This window comes from Eutrigla gurnardus (genome assembly GCF_963514095.1).
Source record: "Eutrigla gurnardus genome assembly, chromosome: 15".
Lineage (NCBI taxonomy): Eukaryota > Metazoa > Chordata > Actinopteri > Perciformes > Triglidae > Eutrigla > Eutrigla gurnardus.
The window spans coordinates 22762295-22777978 of record NC_139938.1 but is presented as its reverse complement, the minus strand read 5'-3'; the positions used below and the strand labels follow the sequence as shown (position 1 = coordinate 22777978).

General features: G+C 46.3%; 1 protein-coding gene and 1 long non-coding RNA gene across 2 annotated transcripts; one reads left to right on the top strand and one right to left on the bottom strand.

Annotated features, from left to right (window-relative positions):
- Window positions 1-613: 613 nt before the first annotated feature.
- LOC311026354 (uncharacterized protein) lies at window positions 614-13962 on the bottom strand. Its single transcript, XM_084029873.1, has 8 exons — window positions 13878-13962; window positions 12621-13162; window positions 9663-9807; window positions 9364-9466; window positions 8631-8669; window positions 8510-8551; window positions 6938-7199; window positions 614-897 (listed from the first exon to the last, which is right to left on the bottom strand). Exons 2-8 carry the CDS (start codon window positions 12805-12807, stop codon window positions 674-676), a joined length of 1002 nt encoding a protein of 333 aa, XP_083885999.1. The 5' UTR covers window positions 12808-13162; window positions 13878-13962; the 3' UTR covers window positions 614-673.
- Window positions 904-4008, top strand: LOC311026355. Its single transcript, XR_014598474.1, has 2 exons — window positions 904-3306; window positions 3370-4008. It is a non-coding gene; the product is annotated as an uncharacterized lncRNA (long non-coding RNA).
- Window positions 13963-15684: the final 1722 nt, after the last annotated feature.

Sequence of the window (15684 nt, the reverse complement as noted above, 5' to 3'; positions counted from 1 at the left end):
TTCGGCTCTGTCATTGGTCCACGACAGGTCGCGGCGAGGCTCCTGCCAGGTGGCAGAGGGACACATACATTGCATTGTGACAAATAAACAACCCGGCAGTATTCCCAAGGAGAGGACAGCGAGATGAAGCGGGACCCTACAGTGCCTTATTCAAAGCCATTATGCCTGCCCATGCCCGTTCTTTTGTCCTGCACCACACACGTGCGTCTGCATATGAGCTCATGCAGACCGTCTCATTAGTGATAAAAAATAATGTCATTGGAAAGTAAACTGTGTTGTGTGTGTAGAGTTTGTGATTTGGACAAGAAAACGTGCATCCCCCCCCCCCCATATGACACAAAGTGGTATCAAGTAAATACATAGCGATAGTCATTAGTTCCCTGGAAAAATACATATACATCGCAATGGATTGCTTTGGGATTTCTTTCAAACGAAGAGTGTTTACAGTACTGCAACATCCCCAAAAAATAAAAGCCATTACATTCAAGCGTTTCCTTTTGGGAGCAACATTGTGGACATTTCTTCTTCTTTGTCACTCTTTTGGAGTTCTTCATCCCATCACGCCACCGGCTGCGGCGCCACATTCGGGGTCCGTCATTGTTCCGCGTGGCTTTTATTTGATTCACTGGGACGTGTGAAGCGTGCTGGGCATCTGTGCGTCAGCACATGAGGATTACCTGACAGTGGGCGTGGTCGTTACACGCAAGTGGCTAGGCTTGGTGGGGAGGGGCGGCTTGATACCGCGGGGGGGAGTCTGCGAGGGGCCAGCGGCGCTTTCGGCGCTGAAGGTTTTCATCAGCTGAGCCACCCGGCCGCGTCCCGCACAGGGCGGTGCACTCCCCGACGACCCGGCCTCCTCCGAGGCAGCCCTCCGAGACGCTTCTGATGCACCAATCCCTGAAAAAAGACAGCCAGAGAGAGACTTCTTTAAGAGCTCTAACATGAATGACTTCCTGATACAGAGAGGGGCATATATACATATATATGCACCGCATCTGCTAGAAACTGTAAGATCCAGAAGTAAACTTTTTCTTAACTTCTTATGAGGGATGTTATTACATAATCGTTGCTTCATTTGCATTTTTCTCGGTTTTTCCTCTTCATTGTGTATAATGTACGATTTTCTGGGCTGCGCCTCGAGGGGAGCTTGTTTACTGTAAACTACAGCGGTCAGTGTCTCGTTGCAGCTGGAAACGCAACACCTTTTGGGAGCACGAGAACATGTAAAATCCAGGTGAAAATCAGTTTAAATCCAAAAATCAGAAGCAATAAGACCTACAACTTCAACACACGTATGCTATTGTATGCAAGTCTTCCTCCTCTACCTGAAAATGTCCTCTCTCCAAATACTGCGACTCCATTTTTCCTCACAATTTTTCTACCTGCTTTATTCTCCTTTTCGTCCGTTTCCCTTCATCCCACTCTGGCTGAGCAGAGGTCATCCTCACTGGAAGTGTAGGGACACAGCTGTGTGTGTGTGTGTGTGTGTGTGTGTGTGTGTGTGTGTGTGTGTGTGTGTGTGTGTGTGTGTGTGTGTGTGTGTGTGTGTGTGTGTGTGTGTTCGCTGAGGTACTGTGTTTGGAAGAGGGTGTAATTGAGGGAGGAATGGAGGGAACAGGAGTAGCGGAGGGGAGGGAGGGCCACAGGGACGGCAATGGAGAGCAGACAGACGCTGCTCAGACACCAGAAGGCTTGAGGAGCCACATATTTTTAGCGTCATCCCCGGGGGACGGAGATATGTGAGAGCGCCCGCGTGCACGGCCACACACGCACACACACACATGCACACACGAAACCGTGCACAAGCATACACACAGTTTCTCACAGTCGAATTTCAAAAGACACATGCGTGTTCTCATCTTACACTCAGGTCCGTGCATGCACACACACACGTACACACACCCCCATAAACAGAAGCACACCGTTGCATAGACCTCATAGATTCAGTCACGCATGCAGCCATCTCTGACTCACACACACACACACACACACACACACACACACACACACACAGACACACACACACACACACACACACCCCCACCACACACAGGTGGGGTACAGCCAAAACCACACAGGCACTCCAGGGGCCAGGAAGCCTTTAAAGCTCTTGATGTCTTGCAGGCAATGCGAGTGGGAGACCTAAAGTTTCCTTTAAGCTTGTGTTATTGTTTATTGTTGTTTACTCACTCTCTCACTCTCTCTCTCTCTCATTCGCCTCTCCCCGTGGCTCGACCACCTCCCTCCACCTTCCTCTTCATCCTCGTCTCTCCCCCCGTCTTGCCCTGCCTTCCTCTGCCCCCTGACCTGCAGTTCCTGTGTTAATGTCCTCTCGCCGCGCTGCGTGGGCTTGCCTCTGATTGTCTCGTTGTGTTGTGTGGTCACCACGGAAACCTTGGATAGGCTCCAGCAATTGAAGCTGACACACATTCAGGCACGCACCGCACGCACCACACGCACGCACACACACACACACACACGCACACACACACACACACAAACGGACACAGGCACAGGCACATACACACCCGTGGTCGGGGAGTTTTTTGAGCTAGGAGCCTTGGTGCAGGACTGAGCGGAATGCTTAATAGAGAGAAAGAAGATGGAAGGAGAAGGAGAAGCGTGGACTGGTGGAAAAATAATACCTACATATATGTGTGTGTGTGTGTGTAATGTATACATATGTTCATATATATATATATGTTCATATATTTTCATAATGTGTGTCTTGAAGCAAAACCCTGATCCCCTCCCACAGGTAACCTGACTAACCTGTCTAACACACCTAAAAAAAAAAAGAAAAAGCTCAAACCCAACGCCTTTCTGCCTGAAACTCTCCCCAGCAGCTGCACTCGTAGCCCCGTCAGCAGAAACCGCCATTACAGCTACCTACGAAAACACCTATTAAAATGAACGAGAATCTGCATTAAATCACTGCCTGAGATTGATTAATCTCCCATTTGAGCTCTGGAACGCCGCTCCTCACATCTCGGTCCAACTCGTAAATGCACAGGGAGGACAAAGAGGAAGGGGCGGGAAGCAGTGTCACTGACCAGGCTAGCACAAAAATTAAAGACCAATCTATCTCTTTAAAGACCTCCATGTCTCTGGCAGAAAGAGGGGAGGGGAGGGGGGCTGAGGGTGAGGAGGTTGGGGGGGGGGGGGGGCAGAAGTGGGGCAGAGGGCAGAATTCCCGAGCAGCCTGTCTGTGGACTGAAGGGCAGGGAGGAGAGGAGGTGTGTGTGTGTGTGTGTGTGTGTGTGTGTGTGTGTGTGTGTGTGTGTGTGTGTGTGTGTGTGTGTGTGTGTGTGTGTGTGTGTGTGTGTGTGTGTGTGTGTGTGTGAGAGAGAGAGCAAGGAGGAAGGGGAGGGGGGGTGGCCCTCCTGTATGGGGGCTGGGGCCCCTGTCACTTATCAGCTCTGGCGTGAGCGTCGCCCGGGGCTAGAGTCGGGAAGCAGCGCTGGAATGTGTGTCCTTCCCTCTGAAGGTGAAGAGAGGAGAGGAAAGCCGAGCGACCGGCCGACCGACAGAGGAGGGTTTATAAACACGAACACATGCGTACGGGTATGAGCACGAACCCCCGGCTGCTGGAGGTCGATTCACTTTCATGCTCACGCATATTTGCTAAAATCACACGACGCTGGCGCTACTCGCTGCCTGTATTTTCTGAAATATGTCCCTTCGCTTTCATTTATATGCAGATGACACATAAAGTCTTGCCCTTAAGCGGTTATGTGTCCTGCTGAGAGAGGACACAGATCATTGCAGTTAGCTGTACAATTCAATGTCCTTTTTTTAACACAGATTTCTTATGTACATGTATTTTTTTTATCAGATTTTTCCCTCCAAAATTCATGTGAGGTTAATTTGCTTACAGGCGTATTTCTCACTCGTAGTGATATTTATTAATAATGTTTTGGTGCGAGTGGTCTAGTTGGTTGTAGAGATATCTGCCTTCTCTCAAATGTAATGAGACACACCTGGCTCGTAGTGGTAAAAGCACAAAAACTCAACAGCAATGTGTCTTCCCAGAAATCATGACCAGGATACTGATGATAATCCACAGACCTTGGTGTGAGCTGTTTCATGTAGACTGATGAAAAGCACTACAGAGCAAAATATATATTTTGAATTGGGGGTGAACTGTCCCTTTAAGCTTGTGTTATCCACATATGTCAGGCATCGAACCAAAAGCTTCAAATAAACCCCCACAGACATTAAAAATGCTAACTCAATTCTTGGTTTTGGGACTTATTCCTACAGCACTCTATTGCTATCAGATAATCTGCCAATCACAGCCCAGTACTCGCCACTTACAGCACAGTGGGGCGGGACTAGGCAGACCTGAAGTAAACATGGACCCAAGCTGTTGCCTAGCTGTTCCTATTGAAACCGTCGATATAACTTCCTGAATTCTCCAGAGTTGGACTCCGGAGGCCGGAACAAGTTGAGTCCGGCTCCCGTCGATGCTCGTACATACAGATGAGCGCCGCTGAAGCAGATCATCGAACTCATCTTCCACAACTGTTGTGGGCCGCAGTCTCTACTCACAGGATGCGGGAATCCTTGTCGTTACCAGCATTGGAAAGAAAACAGCTGAGGAATGAGCCTTATCCTAATCTGCCTCCTCCTCCCCTTTGGAACAAACTTCCTGCCATTGTCAAGGACAGACACTCTGTCAGTATTTATTTATTTTTTGTCCAGAGTCGGGACACATTTGTTCAGCGCTGTGTTCAGGCCTACATCTATTCCCACCACGGTAGCTGTTCCTTTCCCTTTCTTTACCCTCCTTCCTCCTTCATTCACTGCTCTGGCGTTGCTCGCTGGTCTCGCATCCAGCCACCGATGTGGGCGCAGGCACGGACACGCATCATTCATTGGACTTTCTTTCTTTCTATCCGGGTTTTAGACAACCGGTTCCCGCTCCAACTGATCAATCGCCTCAGTCGCTGCACATTCATGCACAAACAGGTTTCTCACTTGATGTATAAAGAGCAGAAAGTCACTATTTGATTAGGATATTTTAGGAGTCAACATGATTTCACGAACGCTTCCTGGATTTTGCCTCTTGGTGACAATATTAAGAGTTGTTACGTCTGGTTTTTGGAGAGAATTGCCCGGCCTCTGAAAACTACGATGACCTTCCAGGAATGATCAAAATGAACCGGACACTAAAGAGGGACAGACACAAAAGGCTTTTAGGATTGACTCCCCACCCCCCTCCATTCAGCCGTCTGAGAAAAGCTAGAACACACGCAGGCTTTTGTCTTTTGAAATGAAATACCTTGACCAAATTAGACCCTGATAATGTTAAGCCAACAATGTATGTAATTCTGCCTTCATTTCATGCTACATTAGCTGAGCATGGCAGTGACCAGCACACTGTCTCTCACCCAGCTTTCAAAGGAGTGAGACCAAAGTGTCCTTGCAGCTGGACCAGTGATGCTATATGTTTTATTTTGTTTGCTTTTTTTTATTGTAAGTCATAGACAATGACAGTTTGGACTCTTAATGTGAGTGACACCATTCAAAAAGTCTTCCAGGAACAATAGCAGTGTGTCTCCAGCAGATAGAAGATCTGATGTCCATAAGGTGCACTTTGTTTTTTGTTTTTTTTAACAGTATCACTGTTTTCCACTGGATGGTGCTAACTCCACCCTTCCACTACTCATTCTACTCCATAACTGGGTCACTGTATGGTGAATGAGTGTTCGGTCAATTCATGAAATCGGGTGCTGAGTTCAGACAGGAAGTCCAGTCGTCACAATGATAATTCACATGATGCAATCTGCACAGTCCTAGTGACGATGATATTCATGCCAAGGCCCAACATATGATATGGAGAAAAATATCCCTATTGACACATTAAGGATCTCCACGCAGCCAGAGATGCTCGGTGTGTAAATAGTAAGTAACACAGCCCACATGAGAGACAAACGGCGAGATTCACCATCCCACTGGTTTGTGAAGACGGAATAACAACCAGTTTGGATGTAATGCCTGTGAGGGCTGCGGTTAATTGGTTAGTTTTGCCACCACTCTCCCCTCTGTGCCTTTTTGTACATTATAAAGCTACCTGTTCCTACTGCCAAATAGTACTGACAACATTGTGTAAAGCCAAACAAAAATCCCAATGTAGAGTAAGTCTCACGTGCATTTATTTGCACGCGTGCAGTCCACCATTGTCCACCATTTAATATAAAGCGAATGCAGGGGTACTAATTATGCCAATTAGCTGAATAACAGAGGATAACTGGATTTAACCATATGCTGTTAAAAACAGCTGTTAGAGACCATGACGTTTAGGGAGTTTCCTATTCCTCATGTCAGCCCACATTGACTCAGAATGTCCTGTAATATTGTTCTGAAGGACCAGATGTCGGTCTGTCCTCTAGCACCAGACTGGATCCCTGACAATAGAGAAGCTACCCAACCATCAGGTGTGTGTGTGTGTGTGTGTGTGTGTGTGTGTGTGTGTGTGTGTGTGTGTGTGTGTGTGTGTGTGTGGTGTGTGTGTGTGTGTGTGTGTGTGTGTGTGTGTGTGTGTGTCTGTGTGTGTGTGTGTCTGTGTGTGTGTGTGGGCGATGCATTACCACGACACCAATCCCAGTCACAGAGGCGTTTTCTCCCCTCTCGGCTGGCCTCTCCGCACTCTGCCAGTCCATAAAGATTCCAGCAGGCTGAGGAACTATTTGGCGACCACATTAGGTTTGGAGAAATAAATCCTCCTTCAGTGCTGCGGCACTGAAGAAAGCTATGTAGCGTGGACTTTGTTCGGACTGGTTCTGCTCAGCTCTCGGCGTGATTATTGCTCACAGAGAAGATGCAGCGGCTTGTTATATGAGCTTATCTTATGGACATAGAGGAAGATTTTCCTGTCTTTCTTTCGACACCAGACCCATAATGTACGCTTCCCCGTGATGCCGCGCTCACTCACCTTTCCTTCCCTGTGATTCTTGGGGCTTCTGAGGTTCCTGTGAGAGTCGGCCACCTTTGGCTGTTCCACAGTCTATTTCGGCGACGGCGGCCGGCCTCAGATTTGCAATTCCGCGGCCGGGTCTCGTGTTGACAGAGGCCGATGCTGCGCTTGCACACGCCGGCCTCACATTGACAGGGCTAACTCTCGTGGGAGGCCTGGAGCAGACGGAGGGCTGGGGGAGTGACTTCTCTTCGGTCGCGCTGGCTGACTTCGACTCAGGCTGCAGAGAGGAGAGTGACAAAAAGAGGACAGAAAAGCAGCGATCATTGTTGACAGCTAATTCACATGCAGCGGAATTACTGTCATGTTTGATTAAATCACTGGATAAATGATTTGCCAAATTACAGTTCTCCAACGAATGTGTGGTGTCATAATGAAACACGTGGCGCTATGGCCACTGATTAAGAGTTTAAGGATGTGGCGGGGAGAAAATTATAAGGTGACTGGGAAAATCAAGCAGCCTCGCTAATCTTCCTTCCCGATCTCACGCCTTCGCAATCAACAATCTCATTCTCTCCTCCTCTCAGGCGGACTCCTTCACCGCTCTAAATCAACTTGAGGAAACCTGCAGCAGGGCTAGCAACAGCCACTAATGCATCTGCAGCACCAAAGCGGCCCCTTCCTGCTTCCAGAAACAAATCACTCTGCCGATGAACAAGACATTCACCAGAATAATGAATCTTGTAAGGGGAGTCTTGGGCTGTCAGACTGGGCCAAACCTCCTAAGGTGCGGATGCTCATTGCCACATCGGCCTGGGATGTGCCGGGGCCTGTAAAACACAGTCTGGTGTGGGTATAAGAAGTGAGCGAGATACATCTTCTGTGGAAAACGGGAGAACGGAGGAGAGCTCACGCGTCCAAACCTCGAGAGACTATCCCACAATCCCATCCATCTGCGACTGACGCATTCTCTGTCTCTGGCGTTTTAATTCCCCGATCAAGTTCATCAACCATCTGTTCTAGGGCAGTCCAGAAAATCCTGCCTTGACTCTGTGATTCAGCTGTTGTTGCAGCGTGTGTCACCTACACACACACACACACATTTGCATGCACACAAACAGAGAAAGAGGAAGAAAAGCGAGGGGAGATGGAGAGCCTACTCCCCAGACAACCCGAGGCTGGAGCGATGATGGAAGCCGGTGGGAGGACAGTTCAGTTCAGCTGTTGGCCCGGTGAGAGTTGTGAGGGGTGCGGCAGCTCAGACGAGAGCGCGGGGAGGGAGAATGCTGGGAGAAAGATGATCTGCGGGGAGGCTGGGAGTGAGAGGACAGCTGGCACAACCACCATTTCCTGTTACTCACAGAGGGTGGGACCGCCGCAAAGAGACACGTAGGCGCATTAAGCCACATCACAAAGAGCCGAAGAGTGGATTGCGGTGCCATTAATCGCACCTTGCTGGTTTTGTGAGGTTGCGTTGTAAAAATGTGTTTTCCGGTGCAGATTATACAAGAACATGAACTGATCTTTGTGATCCATCTAGAAAGATAGAATGCTTCAACAAAAACTACAATGACTTTAATTCACAAATACCTTTTCTGCGGCTGGCGGTGATGAATGCTCACTCACTGACACCTGTGGGTTTAACAAAGACATTACATGAGTGTTGCAGGCCGGCACAGCTCGATTGTAGCAGGCAGTTGCTCCGACTTACCGCCAGAGGGAGTAGCAGGCTCGCCTCCTCACACTTCTCCTGTTGGGAGAGACAATGCCATGTTAGATACTAGGCGACACGTCATCCTCCTCAACTTTGACTCAGTTCAGTACTTGAATGAGCAGCAACGAACAGAGCAAGAGTTTAAGAGTCAAACAGGAGTTCAACATATATAGACATAGATAGATGTAAATGGAAAGATGTGTGTGCACTGGGCTCGTTAATGTGTGTGCAGGAAGCACAGTGGCTGGCTGGGATGCTCGTGTTTCCACTGAGCGAGCAGCATGCAGCTTTAGCTCAGGGAGCCGTCGTGGTCAGGCCAGATGAGACCCCGGCTCGTTCCGGCTCAGTGTGCGCCGGGTTGCCATGGCAACGTGGCAAATCTCTTTTTAAGATAGCGTGAAGAAAGGATTCTCCCCCCCCCACCACCCACCACCCCGCAGCACCACCGTATACACACCTCTCCTAAATCCAATATCAACAGTGAGTGCACACATGCAATATCAATTATGCACAGTGAGTGTTTATTATTCTAAACACAAAAAATGTGTATTTTTTTTACTAGTGAGGACTGACTTTCACCAGCTATTCTCAAAAGCTTAATTGAGGTGAGAGAAGTGAAAAGTTTTGAATAAAGCGGATGAGACCAAAAAGAAGAAGACATATTTAGCCCGCTGGAGAATCATGACAGACAACATGATTTGGTTTGTTCGGACCATAAACGGCTACACACCTTCAAATTCAGTGAAATCCCAGGTTGTGTCTTAGGAAGGAGGTTCTCTCTCTCTGTTCGGACCGGTTCTGTGGTTTTTCTGCTCTTCAAGATGGTTTGATGACTGTAAAACATAAATGGACCATGACGATGTAACGTATACTTATCTTTCATAATGCCATGTCATTATTTAGTACAACAGAAAGCCCAGATAATCCTTCAAATTACAATCTTTAAACAACACTGAAACACAAATATATCTTCTTTTTTTTTAGTTACATATTGTTCACTGCACGCGTTATATGACAAAAGTATATTACTATGCGTTGTTCTGAAGGCTCGGCGCCTTCTTCTCTCCAAATCCTGAGCAGATGAATTTGGAGCTCAGCTCATCCAGCTCCCCGATCACGATGACCGCCACGTCTCCGTCCCGACCGGGCAGCCAGCTCACATTCTTACTGTTGGCTGGAGGAAACACACAAAACATGACTTGTGAACATTTAGAAATGTCAATCATGCAAAAACCCTCTGCTCAAGAGGGCCTCGCAATATTGTATTTTTTACAGGAATGAATGACTCCTGAAACCAGGAAGTGACTCAGCATCTTTGCACTTTTGGTTCCATCGTCTCGAAGGTTCGATGTCTGAAATCAGTCTGTGGTAAACGGTAATTATATAGGCTTAATGAGACTACAAAACGTCATCACCCCAACTAGTCCGCCCTGAAAGCCTTACTGTACTGTTATAGCTCCCGAGCAGCTTCGTATAGATGATAGAAGCAGAGCTGGCAGGGGAAACTCTGCCCATGTTTTTGTATGTATATACTTATTAGAGGTGTAACGATTCATTCGATTAATCGATGAATCGATTGTCAGTCCTATAGATTCTACTAAATCGATCTGCTACAATAAATAAATAGAATGAATCGTTTTGGCTTCACCAATAATCGATATAAATGCATTTAATCGGATGAATCGTGATTCTTACTTATGATTAATGTTTTAATACGTTTAAGACACTCTCTCCCCTGCCAGCATGTAGTCTACTGAAAATGTTAAAAAATAACTGAGCAATGTTTAATTACATTTTAGTATTCAGCATAAAATATTATGCAGGACTACTTTTTTCTAGAATAAATATGTTATTTTTTCACCTTTCAGAAGAATACAAATAGTCTCACTCACATTATTGCATGTTTATTTCATGGATATAGACTTTTGGTTACAAGTTACTGAATCGAATCGTGGTTTACAGAATCGAATCGTTACAAAAGAAAAAAAAACGTCCTTGAATCGAATCGCCAGCTACTGTATCGTTAATCGAATCGCTGTGAAGCCAAAGATTCACACCCCTAATACTTGTGCAGATCTTCCATTTATTGCTTTTGTTGCCTAATCTGATCTAATTTTAGCCCGGAAATATCAATACATGAGATCTGGTCTAACACTACAGAAGTTATTTTTAAATTAAAAAATAATCGTGGGCATAGAGGGTGAGAGCTTGGATTGAAAGCAGGATAAGATACTTTGGTAGTGAACTGGTTTTGCCAGCCTGCCCTGTGGATCGTACTGTCACAGGGCATACCAGGATGACGAACACAGCAGTCACAGCATACCTTGATAAACAAGTTATTAGCCCAATCTGACAGCTACAACACGGCACCGTTTTCACATGAAATGAAACCTGACAGCCAAGGAAAGCTACATAAATGGATGTAACCGTGTCGGCATGTGTTTTAGGCCCGACTGTAATAGACGGACATAATTTCAAATGTACTTTCACCTTATTTTTATGGAAAAGGCGGCCAAAGTAACTCATCTGAAATGTTTAGTCCCAGAAACTCTACACTGTCTCTGCCTCGGGCGAATGTCACCAGTTTGCGTGCAACATACACACAAACACAGCAGTCATGGGTCAGACAAAAACACAGACTACCATGAAGGAAGCCTAACCACAGGGAAGTCTCATGATACGAAAAGGGCTAAAGGCTGAAACCATTACCAGTAGCAGAGAAAGACGCCGGCTTCATTCTATGTGTAAAAAAAACATAAAATCAAACTCTCTCTTTGTTTTTAAACACACATGCATTTCCTGCATGCTTCCTGTTTCGCGCCCTGCTAATTGTCTCAGGGATTGAGTCTTGACTCACTTCCTATTTTTACACAGAAACATCCACCATTTCCTCTGCAGCTCTGTAGCCTAGTAACCACGTGATCTCCGTCCAGCCTCCCAAGGACAGCTGCGTTGGTCATTCAGAGATAGACGGAGCACTGTTCTCTCACTCTGCACCACAGTTGATAGTAACAGCTTTGTTATTAGCCGAGACGAGACGGATACCATTGCTATCGCAGTTAATACACCGGCCGCAGTGTGCTGTTAGTTGGGTTTAAATCATAATACAGTGTTTTTGCAGCCACCAAACCTGGTTTTGTGATCTACAGTCCCGGTTCCTTCCTTGCCATTTATAAATAGAACAATTATTTTTCCCATAGAAGCCCTTGCTGCCACTAAAGAGAAAATGCAGACAGGCAAGATTCTCTGCGATGCGTCAAACCAGTTTGAAGACAGACTCGTGGCCTCTTGAGTTTCTGGTTGTTGTGTTTGATTGTTGCGTGTTTACTGTTGACTCCGACTGTCACTTCTGAGATGTGGCCGATTGCTGATAAAACCATTTACCTTTCAAACTGTCCGTGCATGTTTCCCCCCTCCCTCCACATTTTTTTTCATCATCTGTCTGTTCTGTAGTTCTGACACCTCTGACCCCGTGATCATTCTTCTCTGGCATTCTTAGACGATGTGACTGGGAACAAAATGATCCGAGTGAGCAAAAATATGTTTCGTACACGCTGACACATACTTTACATTCATCACGATGTATGCTGTCTTCTTGAAAGGCCATTATTGCCTCTGATAATAAACCCGTTTCGGGGGGTAAATATTATTTACCCTGACGTCTCCTTCACTTTGTTTTTGTGGCTACTGACGTCATCGGCAACGTGATGTCAACATCGTCAATCTGCCGTAATTGTTAAGGACTCTGGATATAAATAGAACTCGGTGTTAGTGTGAGTGAAGTAGAAACACTCTGCTGTGTTACAGACACTTTAATGTGGAGCAGCTGGTGTTTGTCGCTCCAAGTTTGCCTTTCAGGACAAACCTGCCAACTGGACTTCTGGGAAATCAAAAACGGCGTGCCTTTTCTCGGCAAACATAAACTGATAAACAGGAAGGAGAGAGGTTCACAGAGGTGAGGCGGCGGTGACGTGGCGGCGTGGTTACCTTTTTTTGGCTTGGCCCGCCTACACTCGGCGTCGCCAGCTTCCCTCTCTAGTTTCTCCTCCCGTTCCTTCCAGCGCCGCACCTGCTCCTGGCGCATCTTCAGGAACAGAGTCTTCTTCTGGTCCTCGTTCAGAGCGTTCAGCACATCGGGGTCGATGAACATGTCCTTTAAGATCTGCTGCAGCATGGTGGCGGCTGAGCGGCGGGTCGGCGGTAGGAGGGGCTGACCTTTTGGCCGGCGGCTTCTTGAGGTGGACGGTGTCCCTTTTTATAGGCTCATGTCATCGGAAAGAGACTTTTTGCAGCTTCTTTATCCCAACTTTACCAGCATGAACGCTTCTTCAGGAATGGAGGCGCTTGCTCATCTTCACGTGCACTTTTGGACGTGGTACACACACACACACACACACACACACACACACACACACACACACACACACACACACACACACAATCCTGTTTGCTGTCTGTGTTGTGCTGGCGGTGTCCCCGCCCTACGAAGATGTCAGTTCCCTTTGCCTCGAGGGAATCATTGGGACATTCTACAAGGAAACACAAGCAAAACACTTGAAACAAACGTTTGAAAGATTATGTCCTCTAGCATTTTCTCAACGTCCACGTCTGTTTCTTATCCTGCTTTGTCGCGTTCAGAAACTTCTCATTCAGTCCCTCTAGTCATTCCTTTGGAAAGTCTATTTTCGGTCAGCTGTCTCGTCCCTCCCTTCATGAATACGGAAGAGCCCAAACCCTGTTTCTCAACTGACAGAGAGCCATGTAGCCCAAAAAGGGAGGAGACTCCAAAGGAATGGGACTGTTTCTATCATCAGTGGCCCACCTCCCTCCCCCCACCCCCTCCCCCGCCCCACCACACATCCCTTCCCATGTTCCTTTCTCCCCCACCACCCCCCACAAACTCCCACGAAATAGCGGCTCCATTTTAACATTGTCAGTTTCTGGTTGTAAGAGGGGGAAAACGAGGTGGTCGGCCGGGGCGGCATGAGCCGGTTTCTCTTAACAAGGGGATTGCAATGGACTCCTTCAATCACAGTGGGGTAGTTAAACAATGGCTACCACTTGGAGGGAAAGGAAGCTTGTCTCAGGCTGAGAACTATCACACTGGTGGAATACAGATGTGTCCACTAAACACGTTGTAGGGTGCAGAGGCAGAAACCGGGGGAAAGGGGGAAAGCGAGTGAGTGATCCAGAAAACAGAAGGGAGTTTTGCGAGAGAAGGATAGAATTTGCTGGAGTACTCACAGTGGGATGTAGACAGCCGCTCCACGGCAGAGTATGCTAACTAAGCTGAGAGAGTCAGAGCGCCTGTGGGTCCTCCTTGTCTTTGTGTGTGTATGACTGGGCTGATGACATCACAGCATTCCATAATCTCCCTCCCTCTCCTCCTCCCTCTCCCTCTCTCTGTCTGTCTGACACATTCACCCACACAAACTCCATTTATTATTTTTAAAAGGGTAAGAGACCAATTCAGGGAGTGGAACTCACACAATAAAGATAAAAAAAATAAAATTATATATTATGATTCTTGATAAGTGAATGGGTGTCATTTTATCTTGACGTTTTATATATTTGTTTATATATATAAACATATATATATATATTTATACATATATGCGTATATATATACACACACATATATATATGCATATATATACACACATATATGCATATATACATATTATATACATACATATATATATGCATATATATATTATATACATATATATATATATATACAGAGAGAGAGAGAGAGAGAGAGAGAGCATACACCATAACATACTTCAACTACAATATGAAATAACATACACATTTGTTTTTAAAGAGTATTAATTAGAAATGAGTGTTGATATATGGCACATTATTACACCTTCTTCACCCACTCTTTCTTGTGTTTTTTTCCTTTAAACAATGACTTTACACTGAAGAAATTTGCATGACGTCTGTCTTGATATAATGCCAGGGACTGTGACATTCAAACACACGCTCAGCTGGTGTAAATGTTACGTTTTGTTCAAGGGCTATTTTGTTTTAAACTATGAAGCAAATGTTAAAACAATAAAACAGAAATAGTGGCTTGTTATCTTGTTTTGCACATTCTATTCAGTAGAAGTTCAGTAGGCTGTGTTAAACTGTCCCTTGTGACATTTGTCTCTGTAATTCTAACACATTGAAACCAAAAGCAACTTTCTTCTTCTTCCTCTTTCTTCTCCTTGCCTTTCTATTTCTGAACATCATTTATAGGTAAAGATTGCCCTCTAGTGGCCAAAGCCAGAGAAAGCCTGCTGTGAATTACGTCACCACCAAAGCCAAACTGCTTCAGCATATACCACGAAATAAGACAGATGAATACTAATGGAAGCAGCGTTAAAGCCAAGCCAGCATTTTTGTACATATGCAGAAAAGCCCTGCAACACAAATACACATGCATGCAGGTGCTCACCCACACAAAAGGCAACACGTGGCAGGATGTTGTACATCACAGCAGGCCGTTAGTGATGTCAGAGAGGGCTCAGGTGATGATGAGCATGTTGCAGCAGAAATAAAATCTGAATTTGACTTGCTGGTTCTCTGTCTGCTAGCTGTGAAGCTGCTGGACCAGAATAACCCTGTTATATCAACCCTCCCTAGCAGCATACCTGTGGGCAATTATTGCCATTGTACTTATAAGCAACATGGCTGAAACTCTCACAATGGAAAATAAACAAATTTTTTTGTATAGCCTTTCATCAACACATAGTACATAGTGCTTTCACAGAGATCGTCTTTGCTACGATGAATCGCCAGTTGCAGTTACCACTTATGCGTCGCACTTCCAAAACCGTGACGACCTGACCCAGTCCTCTTTGTGGGTTCTTGGATGAAAAGCAAACTCGGGAGTCTGAGTTGGCATCTGAGCTGGAGTCCATCTCAATTTAGCACATTCCCCCCCTCCCTTCCCTCCTGGCCAGCAGGGGGGCCACCAGGCTGAGACCATCGATTTCACAACAAAGACCTGACATTTACGCAGCGCTCTGACCTCTGTTTGTGGTCGTAGCAAATTCAAACTTCG

Excerpts from the sequence above, each read along its gene's own strand:
- LOC311026354 (XM_084029873.1), bottom strand. The coding sequence starts at position 12,807 with ATGCTGCAGCAGATCTTAAAGGACATGTTCATCGACCCCGATGTGCTG. Across the intron at positions 9,808-12,620 it reads GCGGGCCAAGCCAAAAAAAG|CCAACAGTAAGAATGTGAGC; the intron begins GTAACCACGCCG and ends TGTTTCCTCCAG. Across the intron at positions 7,200-8,509 it reads CACCGCCAGCCGCAGAAAAG|CCTGAGTCGAAGTCAGCCAG; the intron begins GTATTTGTGAAT and ends TCCTCTCTGCAG.